The sequence below is a fragment of the Halichoerus grypus genome, chromosome 6 (genome assembly GCF_964656455.1).
Source record: "Halichoerus grypus chromosome 6, mHalGry1.hap1.1, whole genome shotgun sequence".
Lineage (NCBI taxonomy): Eukaryota > Metazoa > Chordata > Mammalia > Carnivora > Phocidae > Halichoerus > Halichoerus grypus.
In genome coordinates, this window is record NC_135717.1 from 52,949,758 (window position 1) to 52,968,066 (window position 18,309).

General features: G+C 42.4%; 1 protein-coding gene across 9 annotated transcripts in view; it reads right to left on the reverse strand.

Annotated features, from left to right (window-relative positions):
• The window catches only part of LOC118528358 (BEN domain-containing protein 7), a 78,813-nt gene that overhangs the window by 23,001 nt on the left and 37,503 nt on the right, over positions 1-18,309 (reverse strand). For 8 of the 9 annotated variants that reach the window (XM_078075167.1, XM_078075165.1, XM_078075163.1 and 5 more), the window contains one exon: positions 11,520-11,745. In XM_078075167.1, coding sequence (XP_077931293.1) covers positions 11,520-11,745 — 226 coding nt within the window. Of the gene's footprint in view, positions 1-5,814; positions 5,896-11,519; positions 11,746-18,309 lie in introns of those variants that run through there. The other variant, XM_078075168.1, reaches the window with a different exon arrangement.

Sequence of the window (18,309 nt, forward strand, 5' to 3'; positions counted from 1 at the left end):
CAGGGCAGTCAGCTGGTCAAGCGGAGTGAAGGGTTACCATAATGACCACCGAATTCTTTGTCCCCTAGTGCTGATCCCTGTGCAGGGCTGTAATTTTCAGTTGGCTGTTGTAAGGAAAAGGGCCTTAGGTATCCATAAAATTGATTCCCAGTTATATTTATTTAATTCTCTAGGATTACTTCTGAGAATCTGGACTAAAATTACTGAACCATAGAATTTCTGAACTGGCAGAGACTTTAAAAATTAGCCAACCCACACCTCCCCCCAACCCCAAGAGAAGGTAGTGTTTCAAGACCTTAATGGCAGTGTCAGGAGTGAGTCTACACCCACAATGCTCCTTTCATGATCCCCAAACTGGTGGGACTTTGAGGTCTGGGCAATCTTGTTTAATCACAGCGATCCTCAAAGATCTGAGGCCAGAGCAGTCTGGGGGAAAAGAACAATATCCCTTGTCTTCCTTTTGCTACAATGGCATCTCTGTCTAAAAGAAAGTGCCTTTAGTGGTTTCTCAAATTAAAGTTAATTTTAAATTTACTTCGATTCAAGAGAACCCTCAGCAGAGCTCATCTATAACACAACTTAGTGGGAGATATGATTAACACTTTCCTTTGGCTCGCTGCTACAACACATGTTTGTTTAATGTGTTTGGTATATTTCAAGGGAATAAATTGTATCTGCGAAATATTAAGGTCTGGATAATAACCAGTTTTGATGTCATGGTGTTTTACTATTTACTCCCTTTTTTGGGCAAAGAAAAATGTTTCAAAAATCACAGATTTATAGAAATTCTACTTGGAAGGCATCTTGGAAATAGTATAACTCACTTAAGTATTTTCTAGATCAGACCTGAGAGAACCATTGGTTCAAGAAGTCAGGCAAGTGACAGATTCTCCCTCTACCCAAGCTCTGCTGCACGGGGCGCTGCGGTGTTTGTTTGCTCTGCATATAAATGATGAGGACAATGTACTGTGTTTTTCTCTCAATTTTTAAAGCTAGGGTTTCTGGGGCGCCAGTGTGGCTCAGTCAGTTAGGCATCTGACTTCGGCTCAGGTCATGATCCCAGGATCCTGGGATTTTGAGTCCCGCATCAGGCTCCCTGCTCGGTGGGGAGTCTGCTTCTCCTGCTCTGTCTGCCTCTCCCCCAGCTCATGCTCTCTCGCTTGCTCTCTCTCAAATAAATAAATAAAATCTTAAAAAAATAAACAAAGCTAAGGTTTCATGCAATATGAACTTTCGAAGTCATTCCATGAGGTGCTGACTTCACACCCTGGCCAGTAAATTCGGAAGCTGTACCCACAGTACCAGAGTAAGTTAGGGAACATTCTGGAAGTTCAGGTACCATCCTGTTCCTCACCACCACCTATACTCAGAGATGGCTAAGGTCAGAAGAACAAGAGCGATGAGCTAGGAGGGCAGTGGTAGTGACAGGGCCTCCCCTACGGGGCTCAGGTCGTTGGATCAGTACGCTTGCCACCATCCCTGCCGCTCCCGGCCTGTGGGCGTTGTGTGGTGGTGTGACATCAGGGTGATGACCCCGGGTGTCAGGACAGGCTGATGCCTCAGAGGCTTTTGTTTCCCGATCTTTCTTAATGGTGACGACCCCCTCTAATTGAGATCGGCTACAGGGGAGTTTTGAGGCTGACAGTATAAAAGTGCTCTCCTCTTTGGTACTGTCTTTGAGGCACCATGTCGCCATGATGATGAGTGCTGAAAAGACACACGGGTGGATAAGCATACTGAGGTTTCAAGAAGCTCTGAGATGGCAAAAACAGGAACCGGCATCTTGAGCCTGCTGATGGGTTCCATTGTGGGGTTTGTTTAAATCACAGTCCCACAATATCATTATTATACGTAACACTGGAAGAGGATTGCTCTCTGGTATGAATGAAAGTACAACATGCTTCCACACTGCGGACTGAGGAGGCTGCTCTGTGACACTCAACAAGTCAGAGCTTTCTGGGCCTCCACTGGACAAAGCGGGTTTGATATTCGGGATCCCCGTGATGCTTCTGACTGACGAGATTTCTCCCAGCCTCGACTATTGTGCACCATCTGACTTGTCTGTTGGTGTTGTTTCTTCTCATCTTCAGTCTTATATTCTGCCTTCTGGAATTTCAGCTGCCCTCCTCCGAGGTGTCGTGGAGAAGTGGTGTAGTTATCCCATTATTTGTGCTCCGTGTACATCCAATGTAGCAGAGCTGTGTTGGCATTTTTAAGAAACCACCTTTTTCCATGAAGATACGTTGACTGCCTTGTTCCTTCCATTCCTCTTTCCTTCCTTCCTGTATTTATTTATCACTGATTATGTGTGTGGCACCATGTCACACGCCGAGGACCATGCAAAGCAAATTTAGAAGGTGGTCTCCGCCCCACAGGGGCTTGCAGTCTTGTTGAGAAGACAGGATTTCCAACCGTAAATAGGATGACCACATATCCTATTTTGTCCAGGATGGTTCAAAATGCCTGTTTTCCTGGGGAAATGATCAAGAGCACCATCTTCACTCTCCAAAGTGTCATAGTTTGGGAAATAAATGATACTGTCATCTTCCACATAAACCATGAGTAGCAAAGCAAAGGGTTATTTATTGGTAAACTACACAAAGGTAGTGTGTGCTATAGGAATGCAGAGAAAGGAGAAATCAGGGCAGGCTGGGACACTGGGGAAAGTCTCACAGTAGAGGTCATGAGATGTGGCCAGACCACTAAGAGTTGGATTTGTTTAGAGAGAAGAGAGAAGAGTGTTGCAGCTCCAGAACACAGCGTAACTCAAGAGTCCATGATGAGAATGTGATGCCTGAGGAACAGTGTCAATGCTGGGCTGGCTCACCTGGTAGGAAGGAGCACTGGGACATGTAGTTGCGAGGAGAGAGAAATCCAGTAACGGCGAGTCTGGAAGAGGCCCGAGTTTGGACTTGATTTAATGGGCAAAGATGGGTCAGGTGGGGAAATGGCAGGACATTTTGGTTTACAAGTAAGTGTTACTTCGCCACATGCTAAAACAGCAGAAACTCGAGGCAGAAACGCAGGGCAGGGAGGATATTCACAGAGATTTTTCCAGACCATCAAGGACAAGGTGATGCACGGCTGGATTAGGATGCTGTCAGAGAAGCTAGAGACCAGTGACGAGGGAGCGAGGACAAAAAGAACTCACAGGGCTGGGTGAGTAGGCAGGACTAGGGGCAAAGGCAAAAAGGCACCGAGGAGGATTCTGAGCGTTCAAACATAAAAAGCAGAATGTTGATGCCTCTGCCAGCAATGTGGTTGTGAGGGGGTGTTATGTCAGAAGCCCCATGCCACTGTTCGGGGGTGTGCTGTGCGGGTAAGAAGGACACACCTGACTCTTTCAAGAGAGGCCAGGCCAGGCCCCAAGCCCTGCGAGTAAGCTGGAATGTTCTGCATATCTTCGTCCTCACTCTCAACTATCTCACCTGCTCCTGGCTTCTGTGCACATTTCTAATTAGGACTGGCCCCCACTTAGCTGCACATGGCTAAACTGATGGTCTGGCTGGTGATGAAGAGGAGTGGGAAGGATGTACTTAAAATAACGAATACTGGATTTGTTCTGTGATCAAAGGCACATGGTTGATGAGGAGAGGTGAAGGTTCTGAGAAATACCAGGAGCTGGCCATGGAGAGGCATCAAAATCTCACCAAGAGCCGGATGCAAGAAAGAAGAACTTGGAAACACAGTCAGTGTAAGAGGAGACTCGAGTGTCAGGAGCAGCCCGTGGGAAGACTGGACTAGTCCAAGAGGCAGCCTCTCTCTCTTCTAAGGGTGCTTTTAACAGGATAGACACAGCCATGCTTGCTTTTAGTCAAAGATGTCTTAAAGGCGGCCAAAATCGATGACAGCTTTCAGTTCAATTTTAAATGAAAGTCTATGGATTTTCAAGGGGTTTTCTTAATGGAAGCTGACATACACCCTTAGTTTTTTTGTGTGGTACTACAGGGACCAGAAGTACTCCATGATCATTTGCATACACACCTTTAGGGCAGAAATTCAAGCGAGTCTCAATTCCTGCGTCTCTCAGATTTTTGAGGTATAGCTTGTATGAGATACTCAATAACTGTTTATGGAACGGAATTGAAACTCGTGTCAGATTACTGGCACCCACGACAGGTCCAGGAGGAAAGCTACAAGGAATGTAATTTGACCAACTGTGGGCTTCTCGTACAAGTCCTCTCCCCTACAGTGGGAAAGAAAACAGAGATGTGGCATTATTGCCTTATGATGCTGGTGAGCATCGTGGATCAGCCATGCTATTGAGGAATCCACACAAAAAGGTGATGGGCCACGCCGAAAACACCGCTTTCTATTTCCGGGGCCACGGCTGGCCCGTATGGTGCCGCCGTGCAAACCAGGAAGGCGCCCCTTCCTCGGGACATTTCACTTGCGCCTGCCAGAAAACTGTCATAATAAAGAGACAAATCAGCAATGTCAACAACGGGAAGGGTGCCCGTAACATTGTGCAATGCACAGTCACGTTGGAGTGGCCCTGTTTGGGCTACAGAAACTTATCTCTTTTGACAGGAGGCTGGTTTTGTCAACCCAGGCAGCGGTGTTAAAATGCAGGTTTTTAAGAATCCAGTGACTGGGAGTTAGAGTTGAATCCTTGCAGGTTAGCCCACAACTAGTTCCCGTCCATTCTGTGAGAGGCTGAATGAAGCCACGAGAAGCCGCAACCTTCTTAGCAAATCTCTCCCCATTTCCGCTTGCTCCACATGTAGCAAGCCGATGGATCTGGAATTTTGAGGAAGGAGAGATTCCTTTTTTGAGCTTATGGAAGACTGGTGACAAAGCAAGGACAGACTTCTGACTTGCCGTGGCCTCAGCGCCCCAAATTCTGATTTATCAGGCCTGGGGTGAGGCCTTCAGAAGCTCAGGAAGAAACTTCAAGAAGCGCAGCTCTGGCTGAAAACTCCTGGGGTGTGTTTCCCTGGCATCTACATTCACGGAGTTAAACACTTTAAGGAAAACAGGTCGGTGAGGACTCAAGGCCCATCAACTCAGAACAGACTTCAAACAGTTCTGGGGGCAGAAGGCTTCCACCCAATGTTTTATTTAATTTCGGCCTCATTAAACTTATCCTGTAGTTAACCCTTTCCATCCCCTTTGCATTTGATACACTTCTCATCCTTCATGGTCTAGTTCAGAGTCACCTATTCGGCGAGGCCTTCTCTTCCAGGGCTGTCCCTCCTCTGTGCTTTCTCTCTCCGTTCAGTAGTGGGTGCTGTGACATTTATTTTGTTCTGTCCTGGAGCATGGTTCTGTGCTATGGCTCACCGTTCATGTGTCTGAAGCTCCACTGCCCTGCACGTTTCTTAGGGTCCGAGGCCATGCCTTACTCCTGTCTAAGTCACCGGTTCCTGGCGCCTGGCGGGTGGGTACCCAAGCTGGTGCTGTTAATGGAAATGTCATGCCTGCTGATGATTTCTGCGTTTGTGAGGTCAATGATACTGCGGAGGTTCTGGTGTCCTTGTGACTTATGCGGTGCTGGAGAAGCAGCAAGGACCACGGTGTCACACATGGTAAAGAAGTTGGCTACACAAGTGCGCCAAACCTATGATCGAGGAGACGGGCCACGAGCTTGCCAAGAACGGAGACCACGCTTTCTTCAAGCCCTTAACGAGAAGGCCGTCTGGAAAACTATACAGCTTTGTTTAGTGATCCAGATGTGAGAGTCGTGCTGAAGTCTGGAAAGGCCTTTCTGCCAGCTTGGTAAACGAGGCCGTTATTCAGGGAAGTCCTGTGGAGGCATTGCCGGCGTATCTGAAACCGGGACCCTTGCGTCACACAACAGATACGAATAGTTTCCAGCCCCGGAGGTTCAAAGGATGAGAGCCTTTGACACATGCTATCTTCCTCTCATTTGTTCCAAGAGAGAAGTAGGGCAACCTTCAGAAAAAGGAACAGAGGAAGGAGGCAGAGTTTCACAGAAGGGCTGTCGTATGTTAGAATCAGCCATCAGCATCAGAAGCTCCATGGCGTGGCTTCCCAAGGGTGGTATGAGACCACCTACAACAGTCAGTCACCTGCTGTTGCTTGTCCAAAGTCAGATTTCTGGGACTACCCTACATCTACTGAATCAGTCCCTGAGGATGGGACCCAGAAATCTGAATTTTGAACCAATACCTCAGGTAATCCTGATGCATACTAAAATATGAGACTCGCTATGGAAGGGGTTGAACATACAGGGCTCTACACATCAAATGGCCAAGATTCAATATTGCCCATCTGTCACTGGGCCTCCATAAAAAGTGGGAAAATACACACAACAACACAACCACAACCACAACAACAACTACGTAAGAGTTCCCGAGCCGAGAGACAGCTATGTATATGATATAATTATAGAGTTGTTACACATTATTTTGCTGTTATATATTATGCAGTTTATCCTGTTTTAAGCTGATCTGTTATGTAAAAATATGAACAGATAAATTAACAAATGATTATGCATCTTCCAAAAGGATTCTTGAATTAAAGCATTCATCAATTGGTTTCAATTGCCAAACAGTTCCGCTAGAATTTAATTTACAGACAACTTTGAAAAATTACTTACATGCAGTGTGACTTCCAAGCTCCATGTATTGGAAGAGTCTCAGAAGTGTCTCTTTTCCTTAGGGAGGGGATCACACTTCGATTCTCCCTAGCAACGATGGGACCGATTCTCACTAGCTTCAAGGGAGGACCTGCCCTTGAAGTTGCTGAGTAAACTGAGCTATAGTTAACCCTTTACCCAGAAATTCACTTTGAATATGCTTTGCATACACAGTAACCGACTGGCCATTTTAAATAACTAGTATAGCCACCTTCCTAGTGGAATTTATAAAGAATCCAAAAATGCTAAATTTTCAGACAGAAATTTAAAATTGGGACACCTTCCTTCTTTCCCTTCAGATATTCCTCAGAGAAGGAAAGAACTGTGCTAGACGGTGACTTTGGAGCCAGACAGGCCTAGGGCCAAATCCTGGCTCTACCACCTACTACAGGTTTATCCTTAAGTTACTCAATTTCTCAGAGCTTCAGTTTCCTCTCCTGTAAGTGAAGATGAAATCACCGACACAGTGAGGGTGTTCAAACCCAAGCTGATGGCCCATCCTTGATCTTACAGAGAGTTCTCAGGATACACAAAAGTATCAAGAAATAAATAACAAATCGGAGGTAAATCCCACCCCAACTATATTAATTTACGTCTCTGTGGGGTCAAATCGAAAGCAGAATGATCTGCAAAAAAATGGAAAATCGAAGTATTTTGAAAGGACTCCTACAGACCCTACAAGTCTCCAGAGTGGCTGGGATAACATATGAGGTTTTGGTGGTCACCTTGGCAGAGTCTCTGAGAGGGCTTTGCTGACTCTGGTCAGGCTTTCTAGTCTTGCTAGGGGCATAGTTAAGTTTTTGGAGGACCACCAGCCAAGGAGAGTTCCCTCACAGGCAGGCTGTGACCCCCACGGCTACCATCAGCGCTGACTGCCCGCCGGGGAGCCGCAGTTTGGGTTTACGTGTGTTCGTATTTGCATGGAGTAAACTGAGAGCAGTCAGTCGGGTCTTTCATTGGACAGGCGTACAGAATTTCCATTGAATGCAAGAAGATTTGAGAATCTAGTATAGTTTGATAGTAATAAAACTTTCCCAACTAATCACCATGAAGCTGAATTAAAAACTAGAACCCAGGTCCTAAAAATTGCTTTATAGCAACTCCATTTTCTGAGAAGCGTTGGAGATCCGAGGATTACATCAGTATTTAGATAACTCTCACTGAGGCAAACTGTACGGTCTCCTGGCCTATGATATCAAGAATTAGCTGATCTTCAGCAGGTATAGCATGATGCGAGGAAAGCGTACCTGGGTACTGACCTCCACTCTATGTTCTGGCCATGAAATCAATTCTGAATTCAATCCAAGATACTAAACTATCCTCAGCCCTAAAATCTACGGCTCCGCTTAATAAGATCGTTAAGTTGCTTCTTTCCAGAATTAAACTCAAAGTGCTCAGGTGACTGCTTCTAATTAAAGATCCTTTCATCATCGATACTTTGTGTCATATTTATAAATGAATTTTTAATGAATTATTACCAATAAGTGTTAACCACCAGGAAACAGATGAAAATATGCGAAAAGTGTGATCTCTACGAAGAGACTTATATTTTAGTTTCAAGATACTCTCATGGGGAATATTAATTATCACTACAAAGAGCCTTGTTAATAATCGCACAATAAACTCTTTTTCAGTCCATGTCTGTTCTTGTTTATAAGCATTTTACAGACTTTCGTTCATCTTCCCCCCCCACTCCTGTTTTAAGCAACCTAATCACTTCATTTGAAACAAAATTCAGCCCCTGCTGTTACTTTTAGTTTTAATATTTTATAAAATTGACCAGTCTTTGTAAATTCCTAGGTTGTAGGACTCTTGAAATTAATACGGTATTTGGTGTATTATCACTGAAAGGATAGAGGAAGAAAGTATTTAATACTTGTAAAATCTTGTCAAAGTACGTGGCAGACACCAGCAATGACATGAGTGGTTCTGCCTCCATTATGTACAAGAAGCCATTTTATCACTTTCCCAGATGACTCTGATTCAAAAGACTTGGGTTAGGGAAGTAAACTTCCCTTTTTATCTCTACCAATAAACAGCATGAAAAACTGGGAGAGTTCTATTATAAGACCTTCAATTACTAGCTCCTTTCAAAGACCACTTTATATTGTAATGTGTGGGTTAATGAACTTTTAGCTGGTGGAAGTATGGTTATGTATGTAAAGGAAAAAGGTTTTAGGGAATTAAGAGAGTTGTACCCAAATTTATACTGAATTTTGGCTTCCTTTTTTTTTTTTTTTTTTTGCTTTCATTGGCATTTTATTAACTGGTAGAAATTCACAACATTATTCACAATTATTTCAAATTGGTTGGGAAAAGACATAAGGATGGGTATTTAGTATAAGAGCCATTTGTCAATAAATGAAGGCCAAAGTCAAAGATAAAAAATAAAAACCCAAGGGGCACCTGGGTGGCTTGGTCATTAAGCGTCTGCCTTCGGCTAGGGTCATGATCCCAGGGTCCTGGGATCGAGCCCCACATCGGGCTTCCTGCTTGGCGGGAAGCCTGCTTCTCCCTCTCCCACTCCCCCTGCTTGTGTTCCCTCTCTCACTGTGTCTCTCTCTGTCAAATAAATAAATAAAATCTTTAAAAAAAAAATAAAAATAAAAACCCATGTCTGTTCACTCACCCAACATGTACTGATGGGAAACCCTACTATATGTAAAGCTCTTAGTGAAGCACAAAAGGTAATAAAAAATATTTAAGACAGAGCTTGTCCTCAGGGTGCTTATGAGAAATTATCAGAATAAACCAGGTAAAAATGTTGGCTGACCATTACAAACAGAATGTCCTTGTAAGAAAGACAAATCTGATACCACAGTCAAACTCTGAATAAAGATTTCAGGGGGAAAAAATATAGGAATGTAGATAGTAACTTCTGAAGAGTGTGATTATGGAGGCCTTTTAGCTTTCTATACATTTCTATGGTTTGGAATTTTTACAAGCATGTGCTAGTTTTGTAACTAGGGGAAAAATCTAGATCGAAATATACACGTTTATGAGTAAATACTGCAAGGAAACAAGTGAATATATGGTATTTGTTGACTTAAGTTGGTGGCTTATGGTTGGATTTCCCTCCGTTTTAAAGTGTTTTTGTTGTTTTAACAGAATTTTAATGCCAGATTTAATGCAACAATAAAAGAAGTATATGGAAAATTTAATTTCTTTGATTTGAATAATCTGCTTTATTGGGTATTAGGAGCAGAAGACTTGTTACCATTTTTACTTCTAACTAAAGAGGAGGGCCATGAAGGAAATGAAGGCATATTCTCTATTTCTCCGTGTAACATACTTTTTCAAACTATCGTATGATGACCAGTCTCAACTGAAAATGGTAGAATAAATCCCTATCACTCTACTTGTAATGACATATTTCATTACCATCTATTATTAAAGTAACTCCTTTACTGTCATTAAAATGGAACATGGGTTCCCTAATTTCCAAATACTTTCATACTGTTAATACACTGTCCTGAAAAAAGAAAATTAAAACAATTCCTGGCGACATTTCAATGTGTTTAAAAGCTTCAGCATGAAAAGCATCGTCAACCTTGACCTTTGTGTTTCTAGAAGGCTCCAGCCACATTAAATCGAAATGGGACCCTTCCTGACTTTCGCTGGTCTCAGTTACATCACTGACCATTTTTCAAATTCAGTAATCTAGTTTTTAGTGTCACTTCAGGGTGAATCATTCTTTTCAGAAATGACACAGATTGTGGTATCTCTGTAGCTTTTCCTATTTAATACAACTCAACTGTCCCTTTAAGTGAAAAAATTCTGTTGGAGAATGAGAAATGTTCTGTTAGTGAAGGCTTATGTCCTTTTGGCCACGAACAAAGGCTGTTTGGTACTTGCTAACTCCATTTAAAAGTCACATTATTTTGTAAAGTTAATTGTGGGTTTCCAAGTATCCTTTAAGCGCTATTAAATTCATTTACTCATTTTGCAAGATAACGGGGAGCAGGAGTGGGGAGGGAAGGCTCTCCGCGTCCAGTCCCAGGCCGCAACCCAAGCAAGGCAGGGACTGAGGCAGTGAAGAACGTCCTTACGAGCAATTCGAGTGTAAATTAAGGCCTGATCTCAAATTCCATTTTCATGGTAGTTGTGTTTATATTTGAGAATTCATTTACGTTCTTTTTTGAAAATAACATATAAGGACTTCTATTACCTGAAATTATGTTTATCAGAGTTCTACATAAGGACATTTTAAAGTGAAGAAATAGGTTAAGGATGTGGAACTGGATATAAATGAACAGCTACTCATACGTGCACCTGCACGGCTATTGTAATGCAGTGGAGCTCGGGTATGTGTTCACAGGGCTGAGTGGGAGAGACTCACGGTTTTCTCTGCACGTAACTCGCGTGACTCCGCACACAGAAACAGAGGGAGCAGAACAGGCCAGGAATGGGTGGAGATGCGCAGGGTTTGGCTTCACAGTGGGCTCACTAACATTTAAAATGTCTTTAGAAGCCATGACCTACGTAAAGCAGCTTCCAAACTTTGGAGAGAACTGTTTTCCTTTATTTTCCAAAAAGCATCATAGCTTTATTCTTATTGACAACTAAAAATTTAAGTCAAGATCATATTTTGCTGAAGTTCTTAGTTAGAAATTACTAAGAGGAAAGATACTTTTTTTCTTAAGAGACAATTAAGGAAAAACTTTTTGGCTCTGCAGCAGAACAAACTGGCTCTGAAATCATGATTTTAACAAGCCAACGTCACCTTGAAATACCAAATTCTAGTGATATTTGGGGTGCTGAGTTACAGAACTCATGCCCCAAAGCCACACCAATGGGTAAACTGCCAAGGGCAAATTCAATTAGCCTCTCGTTAGGTGACCACAGTTTCAGCTGCATCTTTATGCAACGAAGGCAAAGCTCAACAAAGAACCCATAAAATGAAATGATGCAGACCAACCTTTTATTGCACCCACAATATTTTGGTCTAGTCCTTTTCGGTTGTCATTGAGTCCTCTTTTCCTCTTCCCATTGGGTAAGGAGTTAGCCAAAGTCTTGTCATCAAAAAATGCACACACCAGCTTTCTAAACAGAAGGCTTCCTGAGCGAGTGTAGTTTGACAATATAGAGTCCAGCTGTGATTTAGGCATGAACACATCAAAGCCTTCAGCAAGTTGCACTTCTGGCTACCAAAAGAACATAAATATTTCATTAAAAGCAACATTTGAAGCATTTGACTTTGGGCATATGTGCAACAAAAAACCATCACTAGCTACTGCAATGTCCTTATCCTACAAACGATGTGGTTTCAGCTTTGTGTGCCAGTATTTGCAGTTTATAAAACCAGTGACTGGTTCTTACAAAATAAGACGCTCTAATTCCAGCATTAAGTCTCTCCAAAAGCAACGAGCAGGAGCACGCTGCAAACGCATTCTTGTCCTCAGAAACAGTCAAGAGAAGGCAGGTCATCACAAACGCATGTTAACTGTGGGGCTACAGGGAACTTGAGATTTCTGGGTGAAATACCCTCATTTTTTTTTTTGAAATGAAGGAACTAAGGTCCAAAGAGATCCTAACAAAATGACTTAAAAATAATCTGAATGTACTCAGTGCATTACACTTGACAGATTACTTTCTCCTACATGACATAATTTCACTTCATTTGCCTAAGCACACGAATACGGGGCTACCCACAGAGGCCCATGGCTCTTTTCACTCTGCCTGTGATTTTCAGCTGTGGGACTGCATTTTTTTTCCTCCAGTGAAAACTTATGGAAACTAACCCATAAAATAAGTAGAAAGGATGAGTAGGTGCCCCAGGCAGTTTAACTCTATCTTTCGCCCCTATTTTGGGGAGGAGAATCTGAAGCCATGTCCCAGAGCACCCGAAAACCAACGCACTGGTCACCCTGCTTCCCCATCAGGGATTTTCTGCCTGGGATGCTGGAGCAGAAGACCTGGAAGGTACCGTTCAACTTGGACTCTACGTAGTAGAATATGAGCTCAGATGGTAATAATAGACTGTTAGCACTCTGTGGACACTTAGCTTGTCTTTTCCTCCGGCAACCCAGTGAACACTTGCATTTCCAAGCCTTTGCGAACTCCTGCCTTCCTGTGGAGGCGGCCACGCACTCTGTCACTGCTCTTAATGTGACATACTCGTATGGCTGCATTTATTATACTGTATAATTATTTATTAGATTGTGGCCCTTCCTGATGCCCGCAACTCAGACTTTGTATCTCTCAGGCTTGGCACATAGTAAGTACTCAATAAATTCTTGAATAGATAGAAGTTCATTAGTCATAATTTAAACTATTAAGTCATTTACTGTTGATTATAACATAACTCTAAAATAATAACTTTAATATGAAGAAACGTAGTCGGTAAACTTTCATTAGGAAAAAAAGAAGAAAATCTCACTTAAGTAAGATGTATTATAAAAGTTGATTCTTGGATAATCATACTTACCACTTTGCAAACCTGGTGCTACTTTAGATTTTTAAAACCACATTAGAAAAGAGGATCTGGGATTAGTTTTTCTCCTGGAGAATAGGAATTTTTACTTTTGTTTGTCCTAGTGCTTCTCAAAATGCCTAGCACACTGCGGTCAGAGTAAAGAGGGTGTAAATGATTCAGATGATGCAGGAAGTTTGGGCCCTGCCCTTGCCAAATGCTATTCTTGACTGGATTATCCACGAAGTCATTGCATTTCTCTGCTTCACTTTGCCTTTCAACTTTTGGTCCCTGGATGCTTGGTAAACATTGCTCACCGAAGAGTGCTGTCAGATTGGTTGCTGAGTTTTGGGTCATGCTGCTGGTAAAGGGTGTGTAGGGGCGTTGCTGGGAGCCAGAGGCTGTGCCCTCGTCTCCTGTCCCACACCGGGTGCTCAATGCATATTTGTTGAATGATTCGATGTGGAAATAGTAGATGGAGAGATTTTACCATCATCATCTAAGATGAAGTTTCATTCATAACCAGAATTTTGCTATGCATATCAATGGCTGAATTCAGACCTTATTCTAAATCTACTGATCTCAGATTTTTGCTAAGTGTTCCTGTATCACTCAAAAAGCCATTAAAAAAAGTAATCTCAATTTACTTTATAGAAGCAGCTGCTTGTAGCTGTATGAGGCGCTAAGGGGTATAGAAGCTTTTAAATGTTCAGGGGTCAAAAGGGGAAGACACCAACTGCTCTCGTTTATATATCCCTGCTGAATTCTGGTGCCATCAACCAGGTGCTTCAGACTCAGCCACCTGACCTGAGACTCCAGAACCTGCCCAGGACCCACCCTGGAGGACTTGACCCAGGTTTGAGGACTACGGACCTCATCTAAACATCAGGCAAAAATGAGCCCCTCCTTTCTTCACAGACTCAGTCTTTTCTACCAACTATATTTCCAGCACTTTCCGCACTGCATTTATTTGGTTGGGAGTTTGTGTTTCTCATGAGAATATGCGCTCTTTTGTACTCAGCCAAATGCCCAGTCACTGCCCAATAGGTATTTGTCAGAATAAGCAAAACACTATGTAAGAATTTGTTCAAAATTCATTCATTCAAAGACAATATTGATTTAGAGACCTTTTGGCCCAATGTAAAGGAAGTGTGTTTGAGAGTCTGCCATGCGGTGGCTCAGCGTGCCAGTCCTCCTGGGGCAGCACTCACGCTCACTCAAGGAGCAGACTGCTCGGGGACCACTGAACTGACTGAGTCCAGACGTATTTACTGTGTGTGTAACTCCATGCGCAAGGAGTTTCAGGGCGGGCTCCCTGGATGAGATATAGACACAAATATCTATATATAAAGTACAAAGCGATAATGCTACAAGAGAGGTTCAGGGCACTAGGCAGCGTTTGGCGGGTGAGGGGCGAGAGGGGTTGGGGAGGGGTCAGGACAGCATTTTATGAGGGCCTTACGGCAGGATTTAGGAGACAAGAGAGGCAGTTGGTGTTTCTAGCATTTGCTGCGACTCCTAAAACTAAATATCGGGAGGTGTCTGTGGAGCCAGGAGACTCCCTATGGGATCATAGAGTGTCTTGATTTCTGAGACGCTCTCCTAATGCAGAAACTGTCAGTACTTCCTGGCCCACTTTCTACCGACGGACAAATACTGTTGTTTTGAAGTGTTCTTACCAGATCAAGGAACGTGAACTTGCCCAGTTATGAGCCTCTTACAAAGGAGTCGGTTTTAGGACTTGAGGCAATAGCAGTAAGAGCAAAGGTGACTCATATTTGCCCCCTTCCTGCTCTCCAGGCCCTTTTTCTTATGCAGATTCCTTAGCTCCTCCTAGCGCAGCGCTAATGCTCTACCAGGTGCCACAAAGCAACAAACTAATTCCTTAAAAACAAAAAGAGGGTCGCTTTATTTTCTGAAACATAGAGAAAACTAATCTCAAATTTCCACTATGAAACCTTCGGATTTCCTCCGTTTTGTAAATAAAATCACCGTGCATTACTACCATGTAATGAGCTATAATCTGCACGTATATTTAAAAACAGGTTAAAACTCCAATTGTATCGTTGAATCTCCTCTTTTTGTTTACTAGTGCTAGTTTAAATGAGCTCTCTCTGCTTACTAAGGATGCCTGTGATAGAAACCACACTATTCCAAATGAATATCATTTTACAAACCAGACTTTCTTTGACAGCATCATTCTCTGCTCTTCAAGCAAAGACAGATCGCTAATACACTGACAGATTCTATTGTTTACTGAGGTAGTTCGATCTTTAAAGGACAACATCCAAAGTGTGGGGCGGAATTTACGACACTTAGAGTCCTCATCTTACGAGTTAAGAGTCTGAATTCGTGCTATAAATTTGGATTTTCATGAATGTCTTGCCCATTTTCGGAACTGCAGCTACTTAGCACCAGAGTATATCAAACGTTGAATTTTCCTTATGCAGTGGCATCATGTCTTACACCCAGGGAAGCTCTGGAGGCAAAAACCACGTGTAGCCATAATGACCCTTAAAAATGTTCACGGACTCAGGCCTGTGGGCATTAACTCTCCTGTTCCCCTTTGCATTTCAGTCAAGGCCTTCCTTTGCTTAGTAGAAGCTGGGGTCAAGATCCAGTATGGGTGGGGAAATCCCCTAACCAGGTAAATTAAAAGATTTCCCCCTCAGTCCCTATGAGCAAGCGTATCATTTGATTCCCTGTATAATCTAAAGAAAAACATGTAAAACAATTTTAAAGAGATCATATCAATTAATCACAGAGGGAACAAATCTGATAGAGGCTATTTTCCAGAAGGTACTATCAATGCCAAATTACAGTAAAACATGCAAATAGCTAAATGTGGTTCCTGGTTAAAAGAGTAAAAAAAAAACTGCATGAATATTCATACTGGAATTAACCTCAAATTTTCAATTGCAAATTAATAAATTACACACAATAGTTGGTATACTCCACTGGCTAGCTAGTTGGCTCAAGAGAAAAACCGTGCATGAAGAGGCAGGATTCTGTGGAATAAGACTAACTGATTTGGGGCTGAAAACACATAACGGAATTTTAAAGACTGTTTAAAGACTATGAATTTAGTCTTTCTGCTCCTAATACTTTCATATACAGTTATCCTTTATTCTCATTTAGTATTTATTTTGCAGTATGTTAGATGTGTTTCTAGGAAAATGAGCTTTAGTTTATGAAAAGAAATTTTAAAAAACCACAAAACCCCTTCACAATGGATTTTGTTTTGCTCACAAACGTGCTCTTGGTTCTGTTTGGGAAGAACTGAAATCATTTCCTATAACTCAGGTCTGTTCCAGGTAGATATAGCAGGAACCACTATTACTATTTATTAAATGCAATGCCACAATCATGGCCAGGGAGGTGGGTACTCGTAAGAATATACCAGATCACAAGGCAGGCCTGCTGTAGCAGGTCTCGCTGGGAGCTGAGGATCTCAGTGTCGATGGGGCAGAGTCTCCACCTTGGATGCACTATATCAAGACTTGATTTTTTTTTTTAAAGATTTTATTTATTTATTTGAGATAGAGAGAGAGCATGAGCAGGGGGAGCAGCAGAGGGAGAGGGAGAAGCAGACTCCCCACTGAGCAGGGAGCCCCATGTGGGGCTCGATCCCAGAGCCCTGAAATCATGACAGGAGCCGAAGGCAGACGCTTAACCGACTGAGCCACCCAGGTGCCCCCATCAAGACTCGATTGTAAGGTGGATGTTCTGTAGTAAGTAAAAAATGCTTGGGCAAAAGTTCTATTACAGTCTATATACTAGCATATATTTAAGGTTGAATTGGATAAACATGACAAGAAGTCATTAAAGGGCCAAGCCTTTATAGATTTTTTATTTGACAAAATTTTGGTAGAACTAAGCATTTAACTAGAAAATACAATACAACTCGACCCCTTGAAATTTCTCCATGCACTTGCATAATGAGATACTCCAAAGTCATTTAGAGATGTTTTTAGCTTTTTCCTTCCTCAGGTGGTAAATTAATGGCTCTAAGCACTATGGCTTGATTTATGCTAAAGATATTTGAGCCCAAATGTTGAAGACGTAAGATTTTAGCCACTGCCATCCAGCTTTTTCCATCCTAACTCCAGTGCACCTGCTCCTCGGAGCTCCTGTCTTTGACCCTCCTGGCAGAGGGCCAGTCCTGCTCTTCCAGGCTCCCCTGCCATCTTCTGACTGCCACAACTAGAGCTAACGTCCTATTATACTGTTACTATTGCTTATGTGTTTTCCTCCTATGCTTCTTGCAGGGCAAGGACTATTTTGTTCATTTAGGTACACCCCGGAAAATGGTGATGTCATTAACATTTACTCGATACTCCATATTCCAGGCTCTAGGCTAACCTAGGTGAAGTGGGTTTTTCTAACTTCACCCTCACCCTGCGAAGTGACTATTTTATTATCCCCAGTTTGCAGATGCAAAACCTAAGGCTTGGAAAGGTCAGGTAACTTGTTTAAGATTATCCAGCTAATTAGAGACGAAGTAAGGATTTGAACCCAATCAGTCTGCACTGGAACCTCCTCTCTCAAGCATATACTGCCTTAAGTTCAGTGGGTCAGCAAATAAAGAGTCGCCTGCTCCGCTGATTTGCTTTACTAGTTCCCAGTGGATGATGTATTTATTGGGCTAAGAAGGTGTTAAGAAAACAGATTCTGATTTCAGAAGTTACTTATGTTGAGAGCAATACATTTTATTTATTTTTAGAAGAATGACTTAGTATAAACATTAATGAAATTATCTTCAGGTGATGGGTAGCCATAGATTTATCTTCTGATAACTTTTAAATTTGGATAATCTAGGATTACTGGAAAATATTCACAATAATTCCAATAAAGAGAAAAAAGTGTCCTACTATTAATAATTATCATACGTATCATATATATATATATTTGTTTTTTAAGTAGGCTCCATACCCAGCTTGGAGCCCAATGCAGGGCTCAAACTCATGACGCTGATGAGATCAAGACCTGAGCAGAGATCAGAGTTGGACGCTCAGCTGACTGAGCCACCCTGGTGCCCCTCACAAATATATTTTTAAAAATTGATCTGAGTGTTTCACCAAAGCCAAAAAACAAGCCAAATCCAAAAGCAACAACAATGAAACAAGCTTAAGCCACATATATCTACCCTGAAAACCACAATTTAGTATGTCCAACTAAGTAGGAAAAAACTGACTGCAAAAAATTCATGGCTGCCTTGTCTGAGTGAGGGGAGAGCATGGAGTTGTGAAAGAAAGAAGGAAACATTATATTTAAATTTGAAATTCGGTTTTGGGTT